The sequence below is a fragment of the Pipra filicauda genome, unplaced genomic scaffold, assembly GCF_003945595.2.
Source record: "Pipra filicauda isolate LSUMZ 115617 unplaced genomic scaffold, ASM394559v2 scaffold81_size6448238_pilon, whole genome shotgun sequence".
NCBI lineage: Eukaryota > Metazoa > Chordata > Aves > Passeriformes > Pipridae > Pipra > Pipra filicauda.
This window is the reverse complement of record NW_024104998.1, coordinates 163895-179384: the sequence shown is the minus strand read 5'-3', so window position 1 is coordinate 179384 and position 15490 is coordinate 163895. Positions and strand designations below refer to the sequence as shown.

Here is a 15490-nt window from a genome sequence, read left to right as displayed (position 1 = left end):
GTGATTGCATCACAGAATATGCTGAGTTGGAGGGGACACGCAAAGATCACCAAATCCAGCTCCTGGCCCTGCATATGAGTTAAGGGAGATGTTTAGATATTTAGGCTTCAGTCCCAACCCTTGCTAATGATTTCAAAGCTGTTTCTTAATCCTTCTATGAAGAGCAAAATAGGTAGGATTCCGATTATTTTTAAGAATGACTGCATGAAATAGTATGGTCCATGTTATGCAAGAGGTTAAAGAATACTTTTTATTCTTAGGATCCACGTATTCATTGAATTTTCCCTGTGTTTTTCAGAATGACTGCAAATCATGCCATGCAGTGATTTCAGGGAATTTGCCATTTTTGGTGCCACTCTACATAAGTGTAGAGTAACTGAACATTCAATTTAGTTTTTATAACTTCTGGTACACTGCAAATAATCATTAGATCTGACTGTGCTCTTGAAGTAAATACAGAAGATACATGATATGATGAGAACTTTCATTCATCCTCCTCTCATATGGGAAAGGTGTGAAAACTTATAGGAAAACATTGACTGCTTTATTGTTGGGGGTTTTTTTAAAGGGAATGAAGCAATGGACCACGGGCCTTCATAAAGAAGAGTCTTACAACTTTATGATACATTATGGTACTTTCCATTCCAGAGAACCATTGTGCTTCCCCTTCACAGTAATAGAGCTGCAGTTCCTTGTAAGGGCATTAGGTTTGGGTATATTCCAAACTCACCCCGTCTACCTTGTATATTTTTCTTTAATTCTGATCTTCTATATTTCAGGGAGCTTTTGGAACTCAAAAGAAAATTCTGAAAGAGCCATACTTTGCTCTAAGTAAAGAAATTCCCAAGAGAAATCTAAGAATTTTGTACTTATTCATCTTCAGTAGGTCAGCAAAGTAGCCCCTTTATTTATCCTCAATAAGGGACTAAGACAGCCTAACAAGATCTCAAGACTTCTGTGTATAACAGGATCCCTGAATCAGCAGGGAATATTTGCATGATTAGATTAGTATTGTGGACTCTGGAGCAAGACAGATGTCCACTGTAAAAGCATTAAGTCAAATAAATGCAATTGTGTTATGTGGCTGTTCTGCAACAGACGTCTTCCATACAACGATATTCTGACATAGGGATCTTGTGTCTAAATTAAGCTATACAAAATGACACATCTTGTTGTCATCAAGTGGCTCTTATGGGAAAAAAGATTTCAAGATTTTAAGAAAGTAACTTAAATTGAAATAGGTATTAAAAATAGAACACTCCACCAGAAAAATTCATTTAGGAAAATGAAACAATAGTGAGAAGAAAGCTTGCTGAAAGAGATTGATTTAAAAATACTTAAAAATGAAGATAAAAAGATAGCCTGTAGAGTAAGTCTGCAGAAGGTAAAAACTTTATCTCTCAGTTTCACATTTAAATCCAGTTGTCCTGAGGATGAGACATCTGAATTGAGCATGTCAGTAACAACCAGCACAAAAAACTATGTATGGCTTGAGAGTTTATAAGTAGGTGTGGTAGTATTAAAAGAATGTAACTATTGTGTAGTGGCAATTGTAGAATTTTTAAACTGTGTTTTGAGACAATTAACTGAACTACACCATAAATCAGGAAAGGCAGCAGGCTGACATGCTGGAGGATTAGACAATCAAATTTCTCAGTGGCTTCTTTATAACTGTATAAAACTCCATAAAATACTACAAAATCTAGCCTAAATACATATTAAAATATCCTTTCAAGCAATAACTTTGCTATGCTTTTATAAATTAATATGCCTTCTTTGCTGTTGAAAAAAAAGGTCCAAAGGGTAGAAGAGAACTCATCATTAAGGCTACACACACCCAGACACGATCCTGTGTGCATCTGTGTGGAGCCACTAAACTTTAAAGTTAGAAACTGATGAACCATCCAGAACTATTTAGTCTGTGGCACCTCTGGTAACACAACCTGCTACGGAGAGAGCCTATGGAAGTAAAGCCTTCGAGACAGTCATCTGCAGAAAAGGAGATCTAAACACTTTTGCCAAGAACACCATAGCAAGGTATTGATCATTATGAAACCTGGTCAAGTTACAGTGCTATCAAAAGGAAGAGCTCTTTACGAAGGCCAGGGATTCTCAATAAGGCTAAACCGCACGTAGCTTTGCCTTAAATGAAAGCCTGCTGTATTCTCGTAGTAAAAATACTCTATTTCTGAGATCTGTTCTTGCAGCAGTGTTAAATGTAACATGCTGTCTTCTCTTTACATACATTCTCTCTCTCTCTCTCTGTATGTATGTATAGATGTATGTATGTATGTATGCATGTATGTATGCGTGCCTAGCTGAAGCATGTAAATAAACCCCACAACTGACCACTTCAGGCTGCCCCTGCCAGAACTCTCACTAGTGAAGCATAAATTTCCTTAACATACTCTGGCAAGCTCATGCTTGATTCAGACTGAGATCCTTTCTCACCTTCTATAGAACTGCAAACTCACTAGTGGCTCTATATTGCTTACTGAGTCATTCAAGTATACACAGAACATGATAGATTTCTTCCTGGTATGTCATTTTTCCTGTGTTATATAATGACACCCTTTCATTTTTGCAAAGCTTGCCAGGTTATGCTCCTTGCAAAGGTACTGATGAATATATGTTCAAGGGCAAGCATGTTGTTTATGGTTTCTTTTGTTTTGAAATGCTGACAAACTCTTCAACTAATACCTATAAAATGACATCTCTTTAAACTGAAGTCACAGAAGAAGTCAATTCTGAGAGATTGTAATCTTTACAGCGGGAAAGTAAGAAGAATTAAGATTTTTTTATTTAGAGCAGATGACTTCCCATTTTGTTTTCTTTTAATAGTTCATCATGTGAACAGAAATAAATCCTGCAATTTGCTTCAACCTATGGAAAAAAGATAAACCCCAATAACATAAATAATTACATTACTCAAATTTTACTCACTATCCAAACATTACTCACTTTATCTTATCCTGTCACAGGTAATATTCATAGCAGTGCATTCCAAGATGAACTTGGAACTGGAATAAGGAAATGATGCCTTTTTTGTTTTGTTGGTGCCAGTGTTTGGTCGCTAATAGCTCTGTCAGAAAACCTTGCTTTTAAAAGTTAGATATGAGCTTGAAGAGGCAAAAATAACACCTAATTGGATATCCAAAACTATAGGAGTTTAACAATGACTTAAAATAGTGTTAACTGAATATGTACATGCTTTTTCAAACCCCATCAGCAACCTATCTGCATACCCTGCCTACAGTCAGGATGCTTGACCCTGGAGCCATTCAGTGTCATAGGGAATGACACTGAGATGACTTCTGCTGTCAGGTAGAGCAATAACTCTCCTCAATTTAGTTCTATGTAACCATCATAGATGACATCTGCTTCAGCTTACGTGTAGTTACTTGCTACACTGTGGACAAATTATCAGGTATTCAACCATTCATACACTGTAGTTAGACAGTTTTCCGTAGCTTTACTCTTTCAAGGTTATTCATGTTTCCATAGGATGCAGGGCAGGTGAAACAAGAGGATTCTAAACTGCCAGACTAGTCCTAGAGCTAAGAATTTTATTCTAATATACTCTTTCACAAAGCTGCACTGATCCAGTAGCTCCAGGCAGATTGTGTCTCTCATGGTCCATCTTACTCTTTTTCACTGTATGCACCAACAGCATGAGAGGGTAAAATGTTCATCAAGGAAAATTCTGTTCCCAGTCACACAGGAATGAAAGGAAGAGCTGTCTAACTGGACAGACTTTGGGCATACTGAACTATGACAGTGTCCCTGGACTAGGTCACTGCTAGATCAGACACTTCACAGAGCATGTCCTTCTACTGCCTTTCTTATCACATTTGAGGATGGCTCATTCCAGCAGCTTGTGAGCAAAACAGGGTCAAAAGAAGAGTGGTGGCATTAACACCAGTGTACGTAAATACAGTGGTCTTGGCTTGATAAAAGCTCAACAATGAGGTGCCCTGAGCTGTTAGAAGAATGCCAGAGGATCGTGAAAGCATTCTAATACACTTCTCTATCTTATCTGGTTGTGACTACTGCAGCACAACAGTGTTCAGTGAAATACAGTCCCTGTTTACATTTCTGTGGTATTCTACAAGTCTGATTTCCATCTTCCTTGTTTGTAAGACTTTTTTTTTTTTCAAATTTACAGCAAAATCTAATTAATATGCTTTACATTTTTGCATCTTAAAAGGATATCAGAATGAAACACATGTCACATAAATCAGTTTTTCAACAGGTTTGTATGGTCCTCTGCTATTTAAGGCACTATAAAATGCATTGTTTTCCAGCACACCACTTACCCTCAGCATAGGGCCGTTCTGGAACACATGGGGTTCATCACAAACTACACAGTATTCATTCAATACTGGTATCCGTTGCTCAGCAAATTCGATAGTCTGAGAACAATGAAAATGATAGTAACATCTGCTTAAAAACAATTAACAGTTAGCTCATGCTCCACAGCGTTTCATAAGTGGGTAAGATATGATATCCTACCTGCACAAGAAAGCCACGGTGTCGCTCGGGAACACATTTTGCACCATAATTTTGCTGCAAGGAAAAAGTTGAGGCAACTTCAGCGTTGGTATGCTAATTATAGGGAAGTGGTAAAGCACTTGTATTTTTTCCATGTAAACACATTAATTAAGCAGTATTTGCATCTAAAAAGATCTTTCACTTGCATGAACCAGTCATTACAAATAAACAATTCTTTTGCTGTTTACTGAGTGTGTGGTAGGTTTTTAGTATCTCTTTTTAGTTTTTAAATCGGATGAAGTTTTGTATCTCACCATCCCAAAAACTTGAATCTCGAATGGAAACACCAGTGCCTTCACTCGAGCCTAATAAACTGGCATTTGGTGACTTCCATTATATTTTAACTGCTATCCAAATATGGGCTATACATTTAGGCTTGAAAGACTAGTGTAATTCTCAGAAAGGCTGAAAACCTTTTTCTTTCATATTTACTAAGATCTCACTTCTGTAAGCACTACAGAAACAGATCTCTCTATGTTCAGATACCACTCGAGTTCTTTTTTTTCAACACATAGCAACATAAATTAGAAGGAACTTCTGTTACAAGATTCAGTAAGGTAGAGAATTCTAGGTTGACATCTATTTCAATCACATCTTGTTTTGAACAAGTCAGATCAGCTCCATTTACAGTGTTTTGCGGATTTTGTTTATAGGCTTATGTCCTTTCATTTCTCTAGCTGCTTAATTGCTTAACTGCTTTTCCATTTTTCTCCTGGAAAACAGTCCTACTTGTGTTCATATATGATACCCTAATATTTCAGCTGACAATTGAAGAGAACTTAAGGTCCTGATTCATCACTTCCACATTCCACTGACTTCAAATTACAGTTAGGGACCCAGGCTACCCATACATCTGGTGCATGCATATAAAATGTGAAATAGACTCTCAGTGTCCTTCCACTAACATCAGTCAAACTGCATCTGATCACATATGTGATGATCTTCCCTCAAAGTAAATGCATTCCAGCAATAAATTAAGGGTAGTATTTACAGGCTGCCAAGCAGGGCTTGCCTTTCTTCCCTGTCAGCTGATAACATCACTAATGATAACATCAGTAATGAACTTAGTCAGCTCTTCATTATCTTATAAAAACCAATGGGACTTTTCCTATTAACATCAGAAGAGAAAAGTCTTGCTATTTTAGGACATCCTCTGCTGATTCAGAAAAAAAAGTGTGTCTCTAAACTGCAAGTAAAAACTCTGACAGCTCATCTTAATTTTGCTGTGCCCATCACATACACCAACCACACAGCATGTATATAAATGATTCTATGATAGTGTACCACTGCTTTTAGATTTGATTGAGTATAGCTTACAGCTTACTGAACTAAATTAAAATGAAACATAATGCACTCAATGTAATTTCATTATTCAGAATGGATTATTATGAATATATGTATGGCATCCAAAGAAAGCATCAGCTTCCAAGATACCCCCAGGCAAAGAGAGTGGAGAGGACTATTTTCTAAATGCCTCTCCCAAGATCTAATACGGAAAACAAACTAATGCCTTGAAAGAGTGCAAACAAATCCATTCTTTGTTCTAAAGTATAAAAGCCATGCTTTAAGAGGCATAGGCAGAAGAATTAATTTTCAGAGCTACCCTTTTTTTTCCCAATCAGTTATGTCTCTGGGGAAAGTAAGAGACCAGTGTGGGCCTAATTTGTTCCCCGGCCTCTGACTTCTGCCAACACATTTGAAGGTTTAACCTCTCAAAAATCAAAAATGTGCAAGAGGTGAGCTGAACTCTGACTGTGTTCCTTCCAGTACGATGATGATGGCAGATGAAAAGACCAGAAGCAGAGGTAATTTGGCACTCAAAAGAGCTAATGGACAGTTGCTTCCTGTACGAAGCAAACAGGGAAATGAGAAAAGCCCTTGCAACTAAACTAATTTTTCAGCAGAGAAGTGCACAGTCTCCCTTTTTCCTGCAGGATGCAGGGAAGGAATTAGATGACTGAACTTTTCCCATGGCCAGCAGCTGTACATTGAGCTGCATTCAACATAACATATAACATCTCTGTCCTGACCTCAGCAAATTCTGATTTTATAACTTAAATATATGTGCATGCACAGCTGTTTGAATCCTCCTTAAAAAGCTGACTTCATTGCTCGTCTTTCAGTATATCCAATATAGTCACTAACATATGTCCTAAGTCTAATATCTTTGCATAAAAAACATAACAGCACGTTTGAAAATTAACAGGAGGAAAATGAGCAGAATAAAAAAAAAATATTACGCACAGCAGCTTGTGAAGGCGATGATGAAGATGGCGTTAAGATACCAATAAGCCCTGAGGTAAGAGAGAGCCTCCTGCTCTCTGCCATGGTGGACTCCTTGAAAGGCTCCATTTTGGATGATTTAGGGGCATTGGAGTAAGTTTTGGTGAGCAACTTGTGATTCTTCAATCCATCCAATTCTTCCATTCTAAGATTACTGGAGTAGGACCTGCTTAAAAGTCTGTGGGGCTTCAAGGCGCTGTTGTGCTCACATCGAGGATCCCCAGAGCACGACCTACTTAACAGCTTATGAGGCTTTAAAGTGATGCACTCCTCCTGCTTGACAGCTGCAGAGCAGGAACGATTCAGCAGTTTGTGCGATTTAATAGCCATTGTCTGTTCAGCACGAGGGTCACTCGACAACGAGCGGCCAAAGGTTCTGTGAGATTTTGTGGCACACACATCCTCTGCCTTCACTGTGCTAGAGCAAGTCCTTCTCAGTAGTTTGTGAGTTTTGGAGATGCCATCCTGTTCTGACTTCAGTTTTGATTTATTTTTACCACAGCCAGGAGGAGGATAACTCGGCGACCTTAAAATAAAGAAGATGGCAAAGTTGGAGAATGATCAAAATTCTGTGCAAATCAAGCAAGACCAGACAGATGTAACCACTTTCAAGTATCACCTATCTTCATGTTTTTCACTAGTGATAAACACGATGCAAACTTTTAAAAAATAAACAACTGTAAGACATTTTCCAATACCAAAATAGACATCTTACTCCTTTTTACACACAAGCTCATGGATCAAAAAGACAACTCAAGTAGAAGTCATAGCTATGACCTTACAGCTTTTTGTAAGGTTCTCTATGTCTCTAAACAAACCAATTATTCAAGAAATCATCTTTGCAATGAAAACATATTTCACATGAGATTATAACACATTTTCCTTAACAAAATCTATCTTTTCTATGTAATCAGCATGGCATGATCCCATGAAAGTTACTGTCTTCTGGACACAGCATAACAAATTCTATGTTCGAATCCAATGGAAGATAAAATGAGCAGTGAAACTTGCAGACAGTAAATTGAATTTAATTCAGCTGAAAAGGACAAGATTTTTAAAAACCTCATAATAATCTGGGCACTTTGTGGAAGACAATTTGATGCCACTCTTTCTCGTTTTAGACAAATTCTAGCTCTGTAACACTGGAAATGAGAATGTGAAGCACCTAAATTATAAATGCAGAAAGTAAATAACAAGAGGTTTTTACAAAACAACATTCACATGTACTGACACATTTCTGTAAGGTTCAGATTCGCCTGTCCTTGCAAAGCAAGAACATGTAACAGGTATGCTGAATCATTTTCCTATGTTTTATAAGCAAGTCCAATCTTTGGAGTATTTTTTTGTTTTGCATCAAGTAAAGAATTGAAAACCCAAAGGGAGAGGCTGGCAGGTTTCCCCAACCCATTAGCAAGTGGTGACAGTGGAAGATGCATGTGGAGGCTGCTGATTCACTGCAGCAGCAGGATCACTATCACCCTCCTGCAGAAGGGAGTTTGGAATGGCACTGTAGGGACAGAGAGGGTCCTTGTATTTGGGCTGAGCCATCTTCAGACAGGCACCGCATCAGCAGCCAAATCCAGAGAAAAAAGAGTAGGCTGGTTTTGTGTGCCATTTCTGAATAAAACCAAACCCCAGGCTTGTGCCTGTGCTTACCAATGGTGTATGGCATGGTAGGGAATGGATAAGCTTTCTACTTAAAACACCACCTTTCCTCCTTTACCTTTGAATAAACAGCCAACCTTTTGTCATCTTTGACACTGCTCTCATTTTCAACATGAGTGATTGCTGTATTCTTTTTGTTATACATTGAATTTAGAATGGTAAAATTAATCAAAAAGGAGGAATATTCAAAGAAGCATTAAATTCAAGTTCATTAATTGAATCAAAGGGGTGATCTGTCAACCTTCCATGTGCAGGAAAACACACTAGAGTAAAGAGTCACAATCCTGAAAGAGGTAAAATTAGAGCCTGATTTTATATACACTTAAGAGTATGAGTAACTGGCAGAAAGCATAGTGAATTGAAATTAACTATTCACAAACTATTTCTTGTGCTTTTAATGCCTCTGTTCTTTGAATGTGCCTGCCTTTCACAAGTGGTAAACATTAATGTAATCCAATAGTGGAGAGGGAAGAGTGCTCAGCATCTTTAAAAATCAGTCTTTCATTAAGGACTATTCTAGTTTTAAAAAATTAAAAATACACACTCCTGTAGAAATAAGAGCTAGAAAACCACAGGTTTTTTTAAATACACATAATATATGCTATACATATATATTACTTGTATATATATAACTTATATTTTTATTCTTGCTATTCAAGTAACAGTCAAATGCTACCAAACTAATAAAGGTATAAACAGAAGTTAAAATTTCCAGTTCTAGATGAAACCTGATTGCTTCAGATAGCAGGACACTGAAATGCTCTGCCTTCAAATATTCTTAGAAGCTGCAGCAGTACCCAGTTCACTCTTGATGTCATGCAACACAAGGACTGGAAACCCATGAGGTAAGATATAAATAGAGCACTCCTCTGTGGAGAAAAGTCAAGATTTCACCTTGTGAAGTGTGCTGTAGATTTTGAACAGCTTATGGTGGTAATAGCTCATTTTTCTTGCTATTACCTGCGCAATGTAGAAAAGATGTGCAGAGGGGATTTCACCTTTTTGTCAGACACCTTCTTATTGTGCGTACAATTAGATTTCTCTTTACTGTTCTTCCACTGTTGTGTAACAAATGTCTGCATGATCCTGGAAATTAAGAAAGAAAAAAAAAAGATTTTCTTATCCTTGCTGAGACATAATCATTTTAATACTAGGCTCTCAGTGCTCACCAAGTAGGTGATATAATGCAGTGTTCTCAAGGTACAAGCAAAGTTTTCTGTCATGTATGTGGACTGATGACTGGGTGCCTCAGCTCCTCAAAAACACCTTTTTTCCACATAGAACTAATTTAACACGGAACTCTTAATGAAAATACAGTCTGAGTACAACCACTGCAACTGCGAGACTTATGCAGACTATACTTCTCATGGAGATCCAGAGACTAACTGATTCAAGGGCATCACATCCAACTACAAGGATCTGTCTCCCATGTGACTACAGGGATAGGCCATTGCATCTGCACAGCTAAGTAGGAGCTTATTCTCTGAATCTAATCTAGCAGTGGGGGGGTCTTTGAGTGAAAAGTCGAAGCTGAATTTGGTATGGACTTTATCAAAAGAAATTACTATTCCATTGCCACAGCTAACACATTGGGTTCATGGGTATTCTGACTCCTGCTCAATTGTGCAGTAGGCAGCTATGTTCTTGAAAATGCCTGACATGAACCTTTAGTAATTACCTGGTGCACAGATCAGAGACAATGTAAATACTGAAACGTTCTAAGAGATTGTTCATGTCAGAGGAGCGTTTCTTTTTTTTTTTCCTTCAAAGTCATGTATCACAGAGATTTTAATAACTTGCTTCATTTGTAAGATTATAAAAAATGTTGCAGTGACATTTTAATACCAACAGCAATTTTTTTGCCTTAAGGGTTTCTTAACGTTGTAATGGTTAAATATTAAAATTTTATTACAAGTACACATGCACATGTGAAAAGATGACCCAGCAAAACTGTATTAAAATGAATTGTACCATGACCATATGAGTGCTATTTTTTGGACTATTCTTCCATCTTGTACTCAAAACATGGATGGCTTAATTACTGCAATATATCCTAGAGGCCACTATAAAAGCACAGCCCCCTTAGGGATGCATGAAGCTCAAAAAGATGCCTACTTCAGAGGCTTCACCATCTAAGCAGAAACATGAAATTGACTCCTAGCTGCACTCTTTAGAACTTTTGTAGCTTACTTCCTAAAAGTCAGTAAAGGGACAGAAAACCCTGGCAAGTAGCACAGATCATGTTCTCCTCAACAACTGTCAAAACACCTTGATCCAGCAACCAAACTGACAGCATATGAATTTTATGCTACTTGACACAGTCCAAGAACTAAAAAGAATGTAGTATTTGCCTAAAAACAGAGGTTTACACTTTTAAAGACTTACTTTTTCAGCTGATGTCCCAGCCCAAATCTTTCCTTAGTAGAGATCTGAAATACATCCACAGTTGGCACTAGGGAATAAGAAAATATCGCTGTTATAGAAACTCACAACAGCAGTGAAGAACTCATGATGACCATGTAAGTGGCATTTAGGGACTCTGTTCTACCTGGACCTTGACTATGGACAATGAAATTGAAGCAATAGCAAAAGTGGACATGTCATCTAAACATATAAAGAAATGAATGAATGGTACTTTTTGGAATATCAGCCTATACAATTTACAGTTCTACAAATGGAATTCTCCAAAATGTATCTCTTCTCACTAACTTTATTTACAAAAATGTATCATATATATATATATATATATAATGCAAACAGCAAGCAGCATCAGATTAAATATAGCTGGACGAGCAATTCATCTCGCCTAAATTCTGAAACATTTTTGCAAGTAAATTATCTAAACACAGTAGAGTTTCTATGGCTACAAAGAAAGCCCAGACTGGAACTGAATTATTTAGTATCTGGGTTTTCTTTCACAGGGTGTTTTAATTCAAGATCCAAAAACATAACCTAAGTGCTTAGTATGTGAATTCCAGTGGCCACAGAATACCCTGACATTTCCTCAAGGCCCATCCAAGCACTGGTGTACCCACATTCATCTGTCTAAAATTGAAAATGTACAGGGCAAAGGACAAAAATTAGCCAGTGGCATTACTGAAATCCTTTAATAACATTTGCTAGAAAGAAGTGGCAGATGTAATCCAGTATTCGTTGAGAGAGCCTCAGGTCCCCAAGGCAGAACAACAGCCAATGCATATTACAAGCATGAATAGACTCTATAATTTGTGTAAGGTGGTAATGACTACAGTAGAATAAAAAAAGGAATGAAAACAAAAAATCTGGGGTCTGTCCAAATTTTATTAGAAACAGTAAATCAGTATTTTGATGTTATTCTGACCATTCACAATGCCAGATTTTATTCAGAATGTCAAAGTTTATCCTTTAATTTTGCTTTAATAAATTAAATTTTAAAATAAAATACAATATATCTAAACTGGCCATGCAATTTCACTTAGTTCAAAGCACTGTATATACCCCTTCTCTAATATTATTATTCAAATAACATAAAACATAAACTCATCTTTTAAATACAAATTGATTTTTTCAAAAGGGATGGATGATCTCATTAGCAATAGCAATATCTCTGGATTGTCAAATTTCAGACACACTGTGCTGGGATGGGGAATACTTTCAGTAAGAATCATCGTACCTACACCAGCAATCTTAAAATCTGACATCTAGACCAAAATTTTTGTCTAGGCTCTAGAGTCAGAGGAGAGATCCCGAGAGCTTAAATGGATGATTCATCCTCTCTAAAAAAGGTTTCTAAGGCACAAGGGAAAAAATGCCCACATGGACACTACTGAGACAAGCTATTAACTAGACGAATGACTATCTAAAATCAGGATATTACTCAGCATCAAGGTGGTACTAATATCTCCCGCTGTGCTTTGGAGTGTGCTGTATTTCTGTTTATCAATCAACAGAATGTACTCTAGGAGAAAAGGCACAGCATAACATTCTGGCTCAGTAGTCTCAAAAACACCCATGTTTAAGGCAGAAGAGGAATTCACAGAATTAACACAAAAGATGGTGGATCTCACTGTGCTCTGCTAGTAAAGAGACATGGCTGCAACAGCAGCTGAGTTTATAAAACCAGTGTCAGCAAAGCACTTGCCTCTGGCCTTGACCTTACCTTTCTCAGTACTCAGGCACTTGCACAATCATTCAGCTGCAGCACGGAGAACTAAGCTCTCCATCTTAACCTTGTCAACAGTGCCAAAGATATTTTGTTGTTACTTCTCATTTCACTAGATCATTTCTTACTGCACACTGCTCTTCACGCTTCACCTTCTCTCATTTGCTGCACTTTTTTATTTTTTAAATTACGTTTTGATAGAAATGTTCTGAATACTAACACTGCTTCCTGCCATGGTAAATACATATTTTAAGATCTCAATACTTACAAAAATCATTGAAGTAATAAACTACAGACAAAAATACCAAAGTCAGGGGGAAAAAAAAGATAATGAAATGCTTATTTGAATGAACAGAATATAGCTTATAGTTAGAATCATCAGGCAACATATCCTGTAAAAATAGCACACTGGAACAGATTTTGCTAAACATAACTGGAAATATCTATTAATTTTCCAGAGGCAGAATTCTCCCACAGATAAAAGCCTGAACTGACAGATTGTACTGCAAGTTTCCAAAGCTGGGCAAGTTATCATCCAAACTTAGTCTGACTTCTCACTGTAAAAATATATCTGAAGTTGACTCTTGCATATGAATGTTTCCAAATCTTCAAAATCAGTTGATTCTTCATGAGCATGACCATTTTCCTCTCATGAGGAAACTTTATTCACTTAACAACTCACTCAAATAACAAAGATTTCCAGAGTTCACATGCTCATATAGAAATCAGAAGCTGCAAGGATAATTATTGTGGCTGATTCTTCAAAGATGTGTGAAAAACGGCATGTTAATGTGCTGCAAAGGTCTGTGTACATCTTCATTATCAGTCTTATCTCATCTGTGCAGATCATGCTTGATTTCCAAAATCAGGAAATCACATATTAGAAACTGTAGATGTTTATTCCTTAACCCTAGGTGAAGCAGTTGCATCTCAAAGGACATCAGGAAAACAAGTTCCAAAACTCCACCTATGCAAGTTTAAATTAGATGCACGTGTCATTATAGGGTGCATAGTTTAATTTCAAATCAATCGGACTCCTACCAGCAGTAGAAGAAGGCACATGCAGGGTCAAAGATTGGTCAGACCAGGACACCTTACAAGGCAAAAGAAGAAAACACAGTTGACCAACCTGGACCATTTAAGTACTGCGTAAGTGAACAGTGCAACCGCACTATTATAGGCTCTGTGCGAATCACATCCCAAGCCACAGCAATCTCTTCCTAGTTTAAGATAAAAAGAAAAAAACAGACACAATTAGCCATCTTGAGGAACTGCTGCACTTTGTCAGTCTACCTCAGGGTAGCTATAAACACCATCCATACATCTACCCAGTTGTGTAATATCTACTCCAACATTACACTTGAGACTTAGGACAAATTATTGCCTGTTAATGCCCCCAAGAGCGGTGTCGGTCTACTTCCAGTTCTTGAGTGAACTCATTTAAACCAAGCACAGGTTTATACACAACATTGCATGTACAGGGCAGGCAGATACATTCCCATCTGTCAACATTCCCATCTGCTTCAAAGCTGAGAGGCAAAGGAACAAACAAACACAGAATAGAAACTAACACCATAACAGAGGGCAAATGAAACTTTTGTTCTTTAAGACTGATCTAAATAATTCAACAATTTTCTTATATTCTTAATTTTTAAGAAAAAAATTTCTTAAATAAGTAAAGCCCAAGAGTAACTGTCTTATATGCTGTGCAAACCTAAAAATATGGCACATCTGTGCAGAAGCTAATGATGCCCTTAAAAGTTCTAATTTTTATTCTTTATCTAGAGTCCAGGAAGCTACCGCACAGATGCAGTGAGGAAGTGTGAAGTTAATGACAGCAAACTGTTACAGAAGCCATGCTGCCCGTCCACAGCACCACTGCCTCTCCCTAATCATTGTAAAGAAGCACTCCAGCCAAGGCCCTCTTCCCTTCAGGGCTGTAAGAAATGCTTAAATGCTTTTACCTGACTAATGTCTAGGATAACATTAAAAAAAAAAAAAGTATTTCATTTATATTTGTTAAAACATTTACCATTCCCAAAGCATGTTTGAAAGGAAATACACATGCAGCAAATAAAAACCTAAAAAGCATTTTTACAATGTGATCATAAAAGGAAAACAAAATCTTTCCACTGAGTATCAATCAGTAATGTGACAGCCACTTGTGAAGATCAAATCTCCACAAAAGGAAAGTCTCAGTGGTTGTCTAGAGAGTCTGATGTGTATTACCTCAAAATTAAACGGGTATTAATGTTCATTATGTAATTCTGTGATTAGATCACTTACATCAAGAAAGCTAACATCAATATGTAGATCAATATCTACATCATCAATGGCTCCATATTCCCTGAAAAGAAAGAATTACATTACATTAGAGCTCTTTAAGATACTCCTCAACCCAGGAATACTTACAACAGGGAAGATTTTATAAAGAGTAATCTTGTCTGTAAAATCAGAATGGTTATCAAATACACATTTACATAGATTGGATTAATATTCCCAGTGGGTGACTGTCTGCTGCACTGTAAGTTTTTTTCAGAGAATCTTGCTTAAACAGGATAAATCTTTTCTTCTACTTCCCCCAAAATCTCTCTATTGCTGCTATGTATTTTTGTCTCATGTATTCCACAAATAAACAAAGAAAATTAATAGTCACATTCTGCGCCTGTAATTTTCAAAAGTATTTCAGCTAGTATTAATAGCCAGTAACCTGAGAAGAGGCTAGAGATAAATCATTGTAGACAAATAAAACATAGCCTAGAGAACATATTATACTGGGGGAGATTGCTTCATACATTCAAGCATGTTTGTCAAAACTAAAGACTGCCCTGTAATGTGCTCAAGGCAATA

At 37.1% G+C, this 15490-nt stretch overlaps 1 protein-coding gene across 1 annotated transcript in view; it reads right to left on the bottom strand.

Moving 5' to 3' along the window:
• The window catches only part of PARP8 (poly(ADP-ribose) polymerase family member 8), a 127263-nt gene that overhangs the window by 27964 nt on the left and 83809 nt on the right, over positions 1-15490 (bottom strand). Inside the window, exons 8-14 of the mRNA XM_027745666.2 lie at positions 14927-14987; positions 13770-13860; positions 10885-10951; positions 9460-9585; positions 6796-7360; positions 4513-4566; positions 4317-4412 (exon numbers count right to left, since the gene is read on the bottom strand). Coding sequence (XP_027601467.1) covers positions 4317-4412; positions 4513-4566; positions 6796-7360; positions 9460-9585; positions 10885-10951; positions 13770-13860; positions 14927-14987 — 1060 coding nt within the window. The remainder of the gene's footprint in view (positions 1-4316; positions 4413-4512; positions 4567-6795; positions 7361-9459; positions 9586-10884; positions 10952-13769; positions 13861-14926; positions 14988-15490) is intronic.